The sequence below is a fragment of the Macrobrachium rosenbergii genome, chromosome 12 (genome assembly GCF_040412425.1).
Source record: "Macrobrachium rosenbergii isolate ZJJX-2024 chromosome 12, ASM4041242v1, whole genome shotgun sequence".
NCBI lineage: Eukaryota > Metazoa > Arthropoda > Malacostraca > Decapoda > Palaemonidae > Macrobrachium > Macrobrachium rosenbergii.
Window position 1 is genome coordinate 32,160,669 of NC_089752.1, and position 15,366 is coordinate 32,176,034.

Sequence of the window (15,366 nt, forward strand, 5' to 3'; positions counted from 1 at the left end):
GTCTTGGACAGAATGGTGCTTGTTGGCATAGTGATACAATATAAAGGACTCAGGACAGGAGGGCTCTACATCCTGTCCTACAATGACTACCTATGGCTCTATGTCTCACTCACACAGATGTGGCAACAGCATAAGTCGGCCATCTCCATTACACTCTGGTCTGTCCAAGAGTTCACTAGTCCTCAGGTTGTGCTCCGGAAATCGTGTTCGACTGCACATTTTTCACTTTTATGTTTTCCCTCAAAACACCAATCAAGCTAAGTACTTACTTTTAAGTTCCAGTGAAAAGTTTTAGTTCCTTAAAATTTTAATGGACAGGCTTACTCATATGTTTGTTTAAACTGGGAGCCAGTAGGCCTCTTGCAAGGTTTTTTCTTGTTTAACAAAATGAGAATTAACATTAAGGCACTAATATTAGACAATTTTGTTACTGGAACTTATTATTCAATGACAATTTTAATATTGTTAGATAATTTGAAGTTACCGAAAGGGTAAATCAGGTTAGCCTAACTTCTTGTTTAGGAAACACAGACGTGATTATAGTTCCCAATCGTGCTTGACTTATGAGCCTTGGTCTTTACTAAAGGCCAGTATTTCCTTTGTTGTATTTTATAATTGAACTAAACAGTTTTGTGATATTGAGACTTCCCCAATTATCCTTAATATCGGGGTTCTTTTCAATGTTAAAGGAATACATTCATGCGGCTCTACTCCCAACAGGTATTACTTCACTGGTAGTGACGTCACTGGTATTGAGAAAATTGTTGTGACGTTTGAATTTTTCCTAAGGGAATACAAAAGTACTTTTTCTTAATGATCAGCTTTGCAAAACATTTTAAAATCTTAGAGATACTGATTTTATATATTTTTGGTACAATAATTCCAATAATTATTGATTTTATTTATGCACACAGCTGCCTATAGGCTATATAACCTTTACCTGGTGCTTGGGAATAGACCGGTAATCAGAGGTTAAGAAATGTGAAGAAATACACAGTACGGATATCCATTTAGTTTTGTCGAGTTAAGAGGTATGTGTGAGTAAATCCTTTAAGGCAATGTTATCGTAGTAATTGTGAACATTTTAATGGTACATTAATACTATTTTATGGATATGACCCACAGATCATGTTTCCTTACTTCATACTATGGACATGTACTTGTGGCCATGTAGGCCTGGATTAATTTGAAGTGTTTGTGGCCTATACAGTGATATAGATAACTAACACTAGGTAGTTTTTATTAAACACTTCTTCCTTTTATCACTACTGGGCTACTACTGTGCCACAGCAAATTGCTTAGTCTGCTTTTTGCTTGTGGACTCATAACTACCTGCCATGAGCCAGCCCCTGAAAGAATAAAGGAGAATTTGTTCGATGGCTGGACATGTACGGAATATGCCACAAGCTTCTGGCAGCAAGTTTAAATGATGAAAGAGCTCATTTTTAAGCCATCTCTATGAGTTATGGGTTTCAATAGGAGTATGGAAGAAGGAGACTACTGTACATTGTTCTGGCAGAACTATGGCGGCATGTTTCCATCCCTCCCCGAGCAGAACCCACATTTGGGCCAATACTCCAAAAGCAGCGGATTATAGAAACTCCCACTTCAACTCCTCTGATGAAGATGAAGAGTCTCTCCTTGGGAGAGAGGTCACTGATATCTAACATGAAGTGGATATAGCCGCTGAGGCAGTCTTCTGCTTTACATGAGACAGACACTTCAAGTGAGACTCTTGCCTTTCCCATGCAGCAATCATGTATTAAGGGGACATAGATAGAGTCCACCCAACCCCATCTGAAGTGTCTGTACCTTCTAGTGGGTATTAATTTATCCTGGACTTTTATACTGCCAGGCAGTGGTGATACAACTGCCTTGACTTCATCAGTTCATACAGGATTCCCTGATAGAAAAATTCTGCTTGCTGTACTTTCTATCCTTCCAAACAGTGAAAGTACAATTGCCTTGGCTCATCAGTTCATGAAGGTTTCCCAGATAGGAAATTCTGTTTGCTGTACTTTCTATACTGTCAGACAGTGGTGATACAACTGCCTAGGCTTAATCAGTTCATGCAAGCTTTCCTGCTAATAAAATTCTGCTTGCTGTACTTTCTATACTGCCAGGCAGTGATGTTACAACTGCCTTGTCTCATCAGCTCATGAAGGCTGCCTTACAGGAAATTCAGCTTGCTGTACTTTCTATACTGCCAAGCAGAGGTGATACAACTGCCTTGGCTCATCAGTTCATGCAGGCTGCCCTAATAGGAAATTCAGTTTGCTGTACTTTCTATACTGCCAGGGCTGTGGTGATACAACTGCCTTGGCTCATCAGTTCATGCAGGCTTCCCTTATGGGAAAATTCCGCTTGCATCTGAATTCCAGAAGGAAATCATGAACAGTATCAAGGATGACCCCAAGAGAGTGTAACTCTTTTTAGGACTCACTTGCTACTAAGTGTCAGCACAGACATGCTATCCGTGATTCCCAGGAGGAATTCAGGTCTGTCCAGGGTATGGAATCAGGTGTATTATGTAAAAATTTCTCATCCTTTAAACTACAGGACTGACATACTGCACAGTCTGCCCAGGCAGAGATAGGTTTCCCACCAAAAATCTTAGATTCTGGGAACAGGGTAATAAAAAACCTAAGCCCAGAAAGAAGTTGAATTAGTCGTCTAGATCACTGCCGAAATCAGAATGGATAATAAGAGACAGCATACTTACTTTCAGAGCTTTGACTAGTAATAACTGAGACCAGGTCAGACAATAAAACCTCAAATCAGAGTGTAGTATACAGGTACCAATATCTGCCCCTGAGAATGATACTGATAACCCTTAGCGAGACACCTCAATGTGCATCCTTTCACCAAATGGAAAATATCACATTAATGAAAGGAAAACTTATTGAGGTTGAGTCCATAGAATTTCGGGACAGAGTGGCCTTTCCCAATACTGAATGGCGCTTGGTCCCTCCTTCAGCAGGAATTCAGAAACCGTTGAAGGAGATGATTATCCTGCCTAATAATATAGCATTGAAAGCCAAATAGAAGTAACCATATTAATGAAAGCCATAGAAGCAACCTTTCTCCAGTTTAATGGAAAATATAGTACAACAACAATTTTACTGAACCAATAACCTGTCTGGGAGGTATCAGACTTCTGTCTCTTCACTTTTGAAACAATCAGATCATTTTAAGACAGAATTTCAGAATTTTGTAATGACTGGAAAACGAGTTTATGGCAGAAATAAGCCATTTGTCTCCACCATCCCAGTATCTGATAGTGCTACAAAGGAATGAGCAACATTTGCCCTCCCTTATGAGAGGAAGAAGCTCCCATTGGACATGGCTACCCAACAATTTGGAACCCCTACGAGAAAAATCTCAGGATAGCCATGGCTTAATTTTATGCTAGGTTCCACAGCTTCCTGTGGCTTCCAGAATAATGTTCACTACAGCAGCCAAAACACCTATGTGGACCCTATTGGGAACACTCTGAGACTTTCGCTCCCCAATGTAACCTCTCTACTATTGCTTTCTTCCCCTATCTGTTGTTGCACAACTCGCTGAATGAGTCCGAGAACAGAATTGCACAATACTCTATATACTGTTCTTGGAAAAGGAGAATCTGAAAAACAATACTCTTGAGAGTTTCCTCTCCCTTAGCCTAAGAAAGCTTGGTGTGAATCAAAGCCGTACAAGCCTCCAGTCACTATTAAAGGACCCCTCTGACAACCAGAGAAGAGTGCTGACAAAACCTGAGTGGTAGTCGACAGACTCCAGTCAAAAGGTTTCTTAATAGGAACGAGTCCTACCTTACATCCACCAGACTTTTCTGAGGCTGGGATTTTGTTGGGCTACTCTTTGCAGCCAGCTATCTCTTCCCAAAAGCACTCAAACCAGAATAAGGAAGGACCTAAAAGATTCCTTGCACAGCCCAGCTTTTCCAGACAATAATTAGAACAAAGTCTGGGCCTATTACATTTTGGTTCTGTGGTAGATCTAATCCTGAGGTGACTGTAAGATTTAACAGAGTCTGGCTCTCACATGCCAGGAAAAGGCTTTGTGATTGCCTTAATCTGAGAGTGGGAAGATACTCTGTACATGGACCTCGAAGGGGTCTCTGGCAAACAGACTGACCTGACTCCACAGTTCGTATGAATGATAATACATACAGATGCCTTGATGGGTTAGGGAGGCAACTACTGGGAGGATGTCAGTTAGGGGGAAAATGATCACCTGTTCTGGGTGAGTGTCATACCAGCTTCCTGGGGCTACTGGCTGTCTTTCCATCTCAGAAAACTGAAATCTCCAAAAGGGACCCACATTTTGTTGGTCCTAGACAATATGACTACAATGTCTTATATCAAGAGGTTAGGCTAATGCTGAGCTTCTCTCAAGTCAGTAATTGCTAACATGCTTCCACAATCCAGAAGTGGATCGGTTTGCCACATGCGACAACCATTAAATTCCAGTGTGTGTGTGTCTCTAAACCTAGATATTCAGGCAAAAGCAAGAGATACATTCCTACAAGACTGGAACTACTCGAAGATGTTACACCTTTTTCCTTTAATCTCCCAGATTTTGAAAGCTTTGAACAATCTACTAACTTTCAACAGAACTGCTTGCCTAATGGCCCTGAATTAGCCAAACAGCCATTGGTTCCTTATTTCTTCAACAATAGGGGAAAGAATATTTTCCATTCCTATCCGTTGTTCTACCAAAGACAGATGTCATTTACACATGCTCCCTTCTGTGCTGTGACCATCAGGTGGAATTTTAAATCTAGTCTTCTGTGAAGATTATTTGCATAACTTTGTTGAGCACCTAGTGCAAAAAAACTATGGACTTCATCTACTGTATACAGCATACCAGTCCGTATGCAAAATGTGGTTAGATTACCTCCACACTGAGAGCCCAGTTGAAATCTGTTAAAACAGTTTTACGTTTTATTATCTTTTGAGGTCAAGCACCTTGCTATTTCAACAATCAGGGCATACAAGGCAGCATTGGCAGAACCCTTTCCTTATGGTTCAGAATTTATTCTAATATACAAATTAATAATTCCATTCTCCAGTCTTTACACTGCAAAGGTCACCTCCTGCAAGGTTTCCCATTACCTGGTCCCTGAATATGGTTCTTAAGACTCCTGTCATCCCCTCAATTCATTTTGCTGTTTCTCCTGGCCTGTCACTCCTGGCCAAGAATGAGGACCTTTTTAAAGGGAAAATCCTCTTTTCTGATAAAAGAACTTAGTATTTCATATAAAATATTATGCCCGCTTCAAGCACTTAAGGTTTACCTAGATGTCATGACGAACATCCCAGATGGTCCTATTTTTCTTACACCTTAGCACAAACAAACCACTCTCTACAGGGGCTCAGAGTCATTTTAGTGGCCATCTACAAACAGGCAGACCCTCACGCCTTTCCCAAGTTGCATGTGTACATCATTAACTTTCTTCAGAAATGTTTCCTTCGAAGAAGTCTTCGAGTGTATGGAGTGGTTATTATTAGTGACAGTATTCAACTGGTGAAGGTGTAATAATCCTGCAGCCAGACCTGACATAATTAGGTGCGTCACTGTAGAACCACAATGGATAATAAATTTATAGGTTCGTGTGTCTCCTGGTCTTTATTGCCAGACCCAGATGGGTAGCTGGAATAAAGAAAATGGTTGATAACCTGTGACTTTACCTTGAATAAAAAATTCCTGAAACACTATTGCCATGAGAGTGGTGGTCAAGCTGAGCTACTGCTGGGGGAAGGTGCAATAATCCCACAGCCAGACCCGGCATAATTAGGTAAGCCACTATTGAACCACAGAGAATAATATATATATATTGGTTTGTGTGTTGTTTCCTGTTCTTTATTGCCAAACCCTATGGGTATCTGGAATGAAGAAAATGGTTAATAACTTGTGACTATACCTTGGACCAAAAGTTAACCAAAAGTTAATCTGGGTTGTTGGGATTCATTTCTTAGAAGCTGGGCCATTTCATTACTATTAATTTCTTTTGTAAGCTCCTTTGAGGACGAACAGAGGCTACGCTATCAAAAAACAGGTTTAGACGTATGAAAACCTATATTTGGTAGCCGCTGTGAGTCCTCAAACCCACCCAATTTCCCTGACGAAAAGGCATGGGACCAGGGTGAAAATTTATCTTAAAGAGACCTGGCATGTAATGAAGATGGCTGACTTATGCTGTTGCCACATCTGTGCAAGTGAGACGTATAGAGCCGTAGGCAGTCGTTGTAGGACAGGAGACAGAGCCCTCCTGTCTTGAGTCCTTTATATTCTGTCACTGTGCCAACAAGCACTATTCTGGCTAAGACCAACTATAAGAGAGTTCTTTGTAATTGGTTGGTTTGTCTTATGGAGCTGTGGGGGAACCATGAGAGTGTAACTCCTTTGATGACTCACAGCGGTTACCAAAAGTAGGTTTTTCCTACGTCAAAAACTGTTTTATGGGTGAATTATTCTTTTATTACTAATAACAAAGAATGAATAAAAAATTAAAATTCTACCCAAAACACTGAAAACCAGAGAAATTTACACATCCAGAAAACAAATTTCCACTCCCTTTGAATGTTCTTCAGAGGACATCTTTCTTGTTTTAAAACTCTCTTACATAAGAAAATAAATATTCTTTGATGTATTTTCCATGGATGCATCCATAAACAAGAGGTCTTCTGATGTAGGTAGTTTCAGCAGAACTCCTCCTAGGAGACTGGTGGGTGGGTTCAACCATAACAACTATAGTAATATGTAGCTTAAGTCCAGTCAGGCTTTTCTTGCTAACTACTTAGTATTTTACAGACTTCATGAAAAGAAAAATTTTGAGAATTTGCACCCTTATAGACAGATGATGACTAAATCTTTTCCTTGCTGCCCTTGACACAAACCCTGTACTCCCTGATGTAGGTTACAATAATTTGGAACCAAGGCAAAAGAGAATCACAACCCAGTTCAATATTTTCCCAACTCCAAAAGATCTTGGAGAGGGTTGAAAATGGAACCATTAATTTTTCAGCTACTGAATCTAGTACAAAATCTCACTGATTCATGCTGCTTGGTTCTTGGTCATTATGAGGTTTCATCCTACTAAAGTAGGTTGCAAGTTTCATCAGTACTGTACAATACTGATGAAACTAGGCAGGGAATTAATCTTGTATTTGAGAATTCTCTTTACACATTCTTGAGGCCAAATGCTTCTGTTCTGTACTGTGCATTGATTTTTACGCACACATCCACAAATGGTTGTGGGAGTTTATGCACCCATGTAGTAGGCAGTGATTTTTTTCACATCCAAATCATCTTCTGTAGGGCAAGTGGCTTTGGCAAACAGGTAAAAGGTCATAAACCTGAATCTGGTGGGGCAGCTGTCCACTCACCTGGGTCTGCTACTGAATTTTGGTTAAACTTCTTATGCAATGAAAGGATTTACACTACATACGATATTTTTGACATTACTGAAGTCTAAGGAAATTGGGGCACTACCAGATCTGTTTTTGCTCCTCCAAATGTGGATTTTCAGTAGCTTGACCTGGAGATATGACTGATTGGAACCAGATACAAGATTGCACTCCATCTGGGACCTGGACAGTCTCTGGGCAGAACACTTGGAACCTTTTTCTGACCAGCAGAGAGGAGTGGCCAAAGAAACATTACACACCTGCTTGAACAACCATCTTTCTGACATTTGCAAATTCTGTCAGTGAGTTGTAATCCTTTGGCATGCCAAGTCATACAAAAGAAAGTGGCATCTTTCTTTAAAAGCAGTCTGAAAAGGACAACAAATATGATGTAGAAGAGGCATTAAACATCTCCTCAAAGAGCCTTCTGTGACAGCTAGATGGGAAATATAAGAACAACATGCAAAAGAAGAGATGACAAGAGGAGATAGCAGTCATATCTAGTGGCTGAGACCCCTTAGCTTGTGTTAAGAATAGGAGTGACAATCTGAGGAGCCTTCCTTATGCAGAATAATTGTTAGTCGATTCATTCCAAATGGAACATCAGTATGAAACAAAGATGGTATAGTACTCTGATAATAGGAAGGTCCTGACTATAATGACTAGCCAAAAGGAAAAGTAAGAGTTGAAAGAAGAAACATAACTGAAGGCATAGGCATACACAGCAAAAGAATCCTATGTCTTCAACTTCCTTTTCTCCAAAGATTGGTATTTCCACCAATGGTCACAGACCGGGTTGAATATGTAATTTCACTGGCACCCTGTTGACTTCAAAACAAACATAAATCCAGGGTAGATAAAAGAAGCTCAAATGTCTGACCAGAAAATCCATGGAGGTCTTTTGAACCATCAAAACAGACTCAAAATAGGTAGAAATCATATGTCAGCATATTGAATTGCTTGACAACAGTAAAGTCTACAAAAAATGAAAAAGGCTAATTTGAGACCCACCTAGAAAAACAAAGAAAATACACACAATGAACACTATTGTTTAATATGTCAAACCACAAGAAAACTTAATCACAGGCTTATCGGCACTGAAGTATAACGTGAAAACTGTACACCATACAAACAAATTAAGGGTGTTATATTCTTTGTTACTAGAGTCAGTTATGAAGCAAGAATCAAGAACAAACATATAATTACAAAAGGGATGAGAAGCAAAAGACTGAGCCAAAACATACTAATTTATGATTGATATATATACAGTAAAAGAATAGAGTAGGAAAATTAGAGGAAAAAATATGCATCGAAATGAACTTCTGATTCAATATTTGCAAAATGCAAACAAAATGAACTGTGTTAGTGATTATGTATCATTAACCCTGGGCTGCTTGAGAGCACTGAATAAGTATTATTTAGCATTTCTCTTCCTCATCATATCCATTACCAGCATGTTTAGGTCAGGCAGTCACTTTACAAGGTTAGACATAAAATGAGTTTCATTTAATCTCATGTCTCATGCACTTTCTGTTTGACTTTCCATCTGGTTCCACTTTTATCTGCTCCCCTTCTCCATGATTTTCTTGGCCTTCAAACAAGTGTTTGTTATTTCTTATCTACTTCCTTTTGGGTTAATAGCTCCTCTTCTCTTCTCATCACATGGTTAACCAATTCAATCTTTCATTTCTAATTTTATTTTTCTTCTTGACATATTTCTAGCAACTTTATCATTTTTAATATGATTTCCAAGTCCGATCCTTCCAATACACTTAGTATTTTGTAGTCATAACAATTCAAACTTTCGATTTTCCTTGCTAATCCCCCTACCTCTGCTATGTAGAGAAGTGCATTGTTATTCTGAAGGTCTACTCTTATTTAGCTGTAGTCTTGCAGCATCTTTCCACTTCATTCAGGATGTTCCTATTCTTTTGTTACTGACCTCTTATTACAAGCTTCACAATCCAATGTGTTCCCAAGACAACAGAAATATTCCTCCTCTTTCAAGGTCTGTCTTATAGCCAAAAATGGTTCTCCACCTCCCTCTCTTCATTATTTGCTCTTCTTATACACCTGTAATCCTGAGTATTTCTTGTGACACCATCTGTTATATTAAATACACACAAGTGAATTCATACTTGCACCTCTCTGGCAGTATCCACAGTTATTTTCCCAAATATATTTTTCCCCTCTGCTAACTTGCTGTTCATCAGAAGCTTAGTTTTGTTTACAATGACTCTTAGTTCCCATTTCCATTTTGATATGATCTTTTATCTTTTAAGATACTGCTAATGAAAACACACTCTGGTGGCATTTGGGATTATTTTCATCCATGTCTCCCAGGGCCACCTGTTTGTTGCATTTCACCACAACAACAAGCAATAAAGCAGACACCAATGTTTATCTAAAATTCTTATGATATACCTGCCATTGTTTTCACTCTACATTCTGTCATGATGTAGCAGCATCATGAACTTACAGTATTGGGTTTTTGACTTCCTCTGTATTTTAAATGGAATTGATTAAGTACAGTACTGTCAAATTCCTTCTCAAGAGCCCAACATATAGTGTATGGAATAGCCTCTTCCTTTTTGTACAGTACTTCTGTTGTTGCCTTGTTACAATGACTGCTACTGTTATTGTATTTGATAACCAAATGCCAAACTGACTACTACTGTACTGATTCCAAAAATGTTTTCTCAGCCTTTCCTCTAGTACTTTCATTTTATGCTTAGGCAATCTTATTACTTTATACCTCTTATATGGAACCACATCCGTTTTTCCTTTGTATATTGTTGATGAAATATTTTCTTTCCCACTCTTCAGGTTCCACCTCTACTTACCATATTTCAAAATATTTTACAATACAGTATTTTTTTCTGCTCATAAATGACTGGTTTGCCACTCCTGCAGCTTCCCCAATTTATATTTCACATTTTTTTAAGTTCCTCTGTCATATTCATTCTGCGCATCCAGCTTTTTCTGAATACTGCCTCCATTGTTACAAGACTTTTTTTTAGATTTTTTATCTATTTTTTGCTTGTGTAGTGCTGTATACTTTTTTCCCGTTTACATGTCTATCTTTCCTCATCCACTCTCTAATCCCAAACATCTTGTGTTGCAATGCTGGTTCCATTCCTCATACAATTTGTCTGCTCTTGCCACTTCACTTGACTAGTGGCCTCTTTCTTCTATTCATCCATCTTTGCTTTCCTTGCTGTCCTCTCCAGCTGGTAGAGCATTTAATTTCCTTGTGTCAATTTAATATCTTTGCTTCCATTGCTGTCCTCTCCAGTTGGTATAGCATTTACATTTCCTCAGTCTCAACAATATCTCAGTAAGAAACACTAGTGAATTAAGGTTTGCAAATGCCATATGAATTGAATTTTTATAGATGGGCATCATATTACCAAACCTGGGTCACTTTATCAAAGATCATTTCACAGAGAGCAATACATGATATAAGTTTGAAATATGATGAAATGTAAGAATTTGCAATGAGAAAAAGAGAATCATTATGAAGTAAATGTACCAATAAATGAAGTGGCTCACATAAAATCTTGTAGCCTTTGTGGTTACAGAAGTGTTTTGTGACAAGTATGAAAACATAGGTATGTTAAACAATTCTTCATGTTTTATCATCAAGTACTGTACAGTACTACAATACTGAAATTGCAAGGATATTAATTTTGAAGTCTTTAATCAAAACAACTGAAACTTCAGTGTGATTTCTCATATCACTTCAACCCTTTTTTTCCTAGGCTGTCTTGCCTCAATTTTTTCCACCAATCATTGCTATTCAAATGCGCAACTAAACTCAAATTATATAAAATTAACTGCTAAGCTATGGCACTAGGAAACATGACAAACTATAAAACTGAAAATCAGTGGTTCACAACACAGAGTCTTTTTGAATGTACAAATGGAAGAGTTTCTTTTCAAGTACTATTTTCCTAATGTTCTTAAATAAAAGGACAAAATATTTCCTTTTAAGTCTCATAATTATACTAACAATAAATGGGGACACGCAGTCAGTTATAAAAGATTATACTTTCTGATGTTTGTATTTTTTAAAATCACAGAAACTCAGACTATAAATAAAAACTATAGGATTTATATGAAAAAAGTCTCAGATGTGAATATACAGCTATAAAATAATAAATAACTCTATGAAAAGACAAACTTGAGACGACAGTACTTGAGTTTCCTGAATATACAAAGACCTGTCAAAAAAGTTTCAACCTCACAGTGTAAAATATGAAATGGATTTCACATTAAACTTACATCTCTACATTTCACACAAAGTGCCTAACAACTTATCAAAAGTGTTACCTATCGTTTCAACTGCAGTATTTTGTAGTTCTAGGAGTATGCTAAAATACTCCAAAATTTTCTGTTCTTACAGATTTATGAATATGGACATAATTACAAATTCAAGTACTATACTGTGATGTGTATAACACAGCTTTACATTAAGCAGTAGGATTCTACTCTTGATGACTATCAAAAACAACTTTCAAAATTATGACTAAAAAAAATAATACTTATCTGGCATTTACTTAAAATATGTAGTTGAGGTTACTATAGTTCCCTGAATAATTCTTTAACTGCAAATGAAGTTTTTCCATCAAGAAATACCTGAATTATTATTCTCTGAAATTTATCGCGCATATTACAAGGGTTTCCTTTGTATCACAACACCAAAACTGAATACTGTACCAGATGTTACAATTAAGTAGCTAGTAGTGTATAAAAAAAAATACTCTAAAAACATATTTTTCAGCTTTTGCTACTAAACCCTAGTCTTAATCAGAGTCTTAAGTGGATGGTTCTTCAGACATAAAAAAAGAATATTTTACAAAGGGATGCCTAACAAACATTATTCTTGGTAAACATATTGTAACATTAATCACAGTAACATGGAATTGTGCCTTCAGCTCCCTGACTAAAACTGAATTACTGCTATTACTTTCAACATTAATGTAGGTCCTTTTCTCATTGAATACGTGTGATTCACAGGTGAATAGATTATGAGATTTTATTTTAGATGATTATTTAAAATCAAGAAGTCTGAAAGCCAGTTGCTTTCAAATAATATATTCAAAGTATCTTCTTTAAAAAAAAAATGAGAGATTCACCAGCAACTACTCATGTCCAAAATCAATCATATATCTCATTTATTAGAAGTATCATACATCCCATTTATTAAAACTAAGTAATTTTTAATAAGACTAGTAAACTATTACTCTAATACTGTAATTCGTAGTCTCCTGATAATCTCTCAAAAAACAGAAGAGAGTAAGTCTAAACTATGTGGCCATTGGCAATTCTATCAAACCATATCAACTCAAACACAATCTCCTTTCTTGATATCAATTTAATTAGATCTACTCAATAAGAATTACATACTCATACTAAACCTGAAAAAGTAAAAAGTTAGGACTTCTTATACCAAGTTGTTTCCCCAGATCAAATCAAGAAAAGTGTGTCATTTGGAGTTGACTGAAACTTGCTATGAAAATCTGAATCTACGCAATGTAACCGAGAGTTTCTATAAATTTATACCACTGAGTAAAGCAATATTCTTCAAAAAAAACTTACCTTCAAAAATATGAATAAACAACAGCAACAACAAGAACCACAATGGAAATAAGATTATAATGATGATGGTGATAAAATGGTATGCAAATCAAGATAATTCTACAATACTTTAAAGTTTAATGATGGAAATTGCAAAAAAGAGACTCAAGATTAATTGCATTCAAATGAAAATGTAACTTCATTCAATTCAAAGTGAACAAATGTTTTAATGCACAAGGGTATTTTTAATTAAAATTTATGTTTGTTTTCCAATCTTGTTTTGATAATTGAAATGAGCTGAAATTGACACACCTTAGTTTAAGTACTTTGAAAGAATCCACAATTAGACCTGACCATTCCATATCTCTATCAGAATATCTTGATATATCTGGCGATAAGACAGATATTCTCCTCAACCTCCCCTAAAAAAAGAAAATGGGATCGACTTGAAGACCTGAATGTTTTTGGGTTATTTTATATGATAGGTTATGCCTAACACAAATCATTTTCAGGCTTTTGGCCAGTTTCTGGCTTTTTCTTGTATGGTTGTAAGTATCTTTACACATACATGTACTCTACTTGCCCAAACATATAAGAACCAGGACTGGTGTATCACTGTTAACTGAAGCTTGGTAAAACTTCAAGCTAATGGATACACAGCATTTTAAACATTTCTCAAGAGCAAAAACAGTTTCTTGTTTTTATCCCACTCTCAGCTCTTTTATCTCACATTCAATCTTACAGTAGCTGTGTTTTTTTATCTGTTATAATTCAAGTCTAATGCCAGTACAGCCATCACAGACATCACATTCACTGCCTAAATAAAAGAAATATGATGTTAAAAATATAAGCATCAATAAAAAGCACACTTAGCACATATATTAAAACAATAACACAAGCAGCAGTTAAATACTAAACATGCAGTCAGTACAAAGCAAAACCAAATTAAAAAATAAAGAGAAAATACTGTATACTGTATAAGGAAAACATAAAATGAAACAATATAAAAGATTAAAATTAATAAAAAAAGGAACACATAAAACATGATAGTAACACTTTTCCAAACTCGTTGCTTACTTCAAATGACAGGATGCCCACAGCTAGACGTCAGCCAAGATGTTTGTGCCTGCCGTCTGCTATGTAATAGCAAATGTAAAAAAACACTTCCTTATCTCAATAAATAAAACAAAATATATCAACAATATGTTGAAAATCATAATCCCAAAAGAATCCAAAATAATAAAAGAAGAGAATTTATAACAGATAATTGCTAGGAGTTTTACATGTCAAAACAGTACAGTATATACATTATATCTAAAGCCAAACCTTAAAGTAAATCATAGGATTATTAGTAGGCATGCTGTTAATTGCAGCATTATTTCATGCTGTTATAAAATAAAAACACAATCTGTATGAAAGTTACCTGTTAATACAGTTTCTACAAGAATATAGGGAAAACAGCACTGTATGCTACACCACATAATATGGTACTATAAACATTACAACACAAAAGACAAAACCCCATAACTGTCATAAAGAATTTTATGACAATTATTACCAATATCTAGTATAATTTTTCTGATTTCCCTAGAAGCTATGAATAACAATTTTTCCCTAAATCCAATCCTCATACTAAATATGCAAATACTTGGGATAAACCAAAATTCCATTAAGTAAACCTTATAGATTCATGGTAACAGATTATTTCATCCTGAAAGAGATTCATCAAACCTAAAAAGCATACAAGAAAAGTGAACTTTCCTTTTGTGACTTACAAGTTCGATTATCTACATACAAAAAATCTAAACATTGCCACAGAGAAGCTCAAGACAACAATAATGAGATCAAGCATTTGAATTTGTTTGAAAAACCTAGACCACCCACAAGAAAAACTTTCCTAAACTCATGTCATACTCAGTTCTCCTTAATGTATATACTAGCCTTCCAACATTCCTTACTTATGCACAAATGATGAAATATAAAATGCCATGTGAATCTCCATTACGAGAATGTTATAACAGAAAGTAGGAGCACTGAAAACCTAATAAAAAATGCTTTACCATGAAACGGATCTTCCTTATGAAGCATATGATGCTCATTCAGTAACTTCAAAGCTAAAGCTAATATTTTTTTACCTAACAAAAGATATTAACCAATGTTTCTTGCTAATAGCAACTGATTATTGATCCATGGGAGGGGTTACCACTTACAGAGAGCCTTGCCTGGCACACTGTAGATGGCACCAAAGTTCTGTTCAGTAACTCTTTGTCCCCAAATGCATTGCTTTCTGCCTTTTACCTTTAGCTTCTTTCTAGTTGTTGTCCAACTTCTTTAACTATACCTTGATCCAATTCTTTTTTCTCATACAGAGAAA

The 15,366-nt window shown here is 36.4% G+C and overlaps 1 protein-coding gene across 16 annotated transcripts in view; it reads right to left on the reverse strand.

Annotated features, from left to right (window-relative positions):
- Positions 1 to 15,366, reverse strand: part of ZnT63C (zinc transporter 63C) — a 237,393-nt gene that overhangs the window by 18,095 nt on the left and 203,932 nt on the right. For 2 of the 16 annotated variants that reach the window (XM_067112124.1, XM_067112125.1), the window contains one exon: positions 14,070 to 14,128. The exons of 13 other annotated variants lie outside the window; for them this stretch is intronic. In XM_067112124.1, the coding sequence (XP_066968225.1) occupies positions 14,093 to 14,128 (36 nt within the window). In that variant the 3' untranslated portion in view covers positions 14,070 to 14,092. Of the gene's footprint in view, positions 1 to 11,457; positions 13,415 to 14,069; positions 14,129 to 15,366 lie in introns of those variants that run through there. One more of the 16 variants, XM_067112110.1, reaches the window with a different exon arrangement.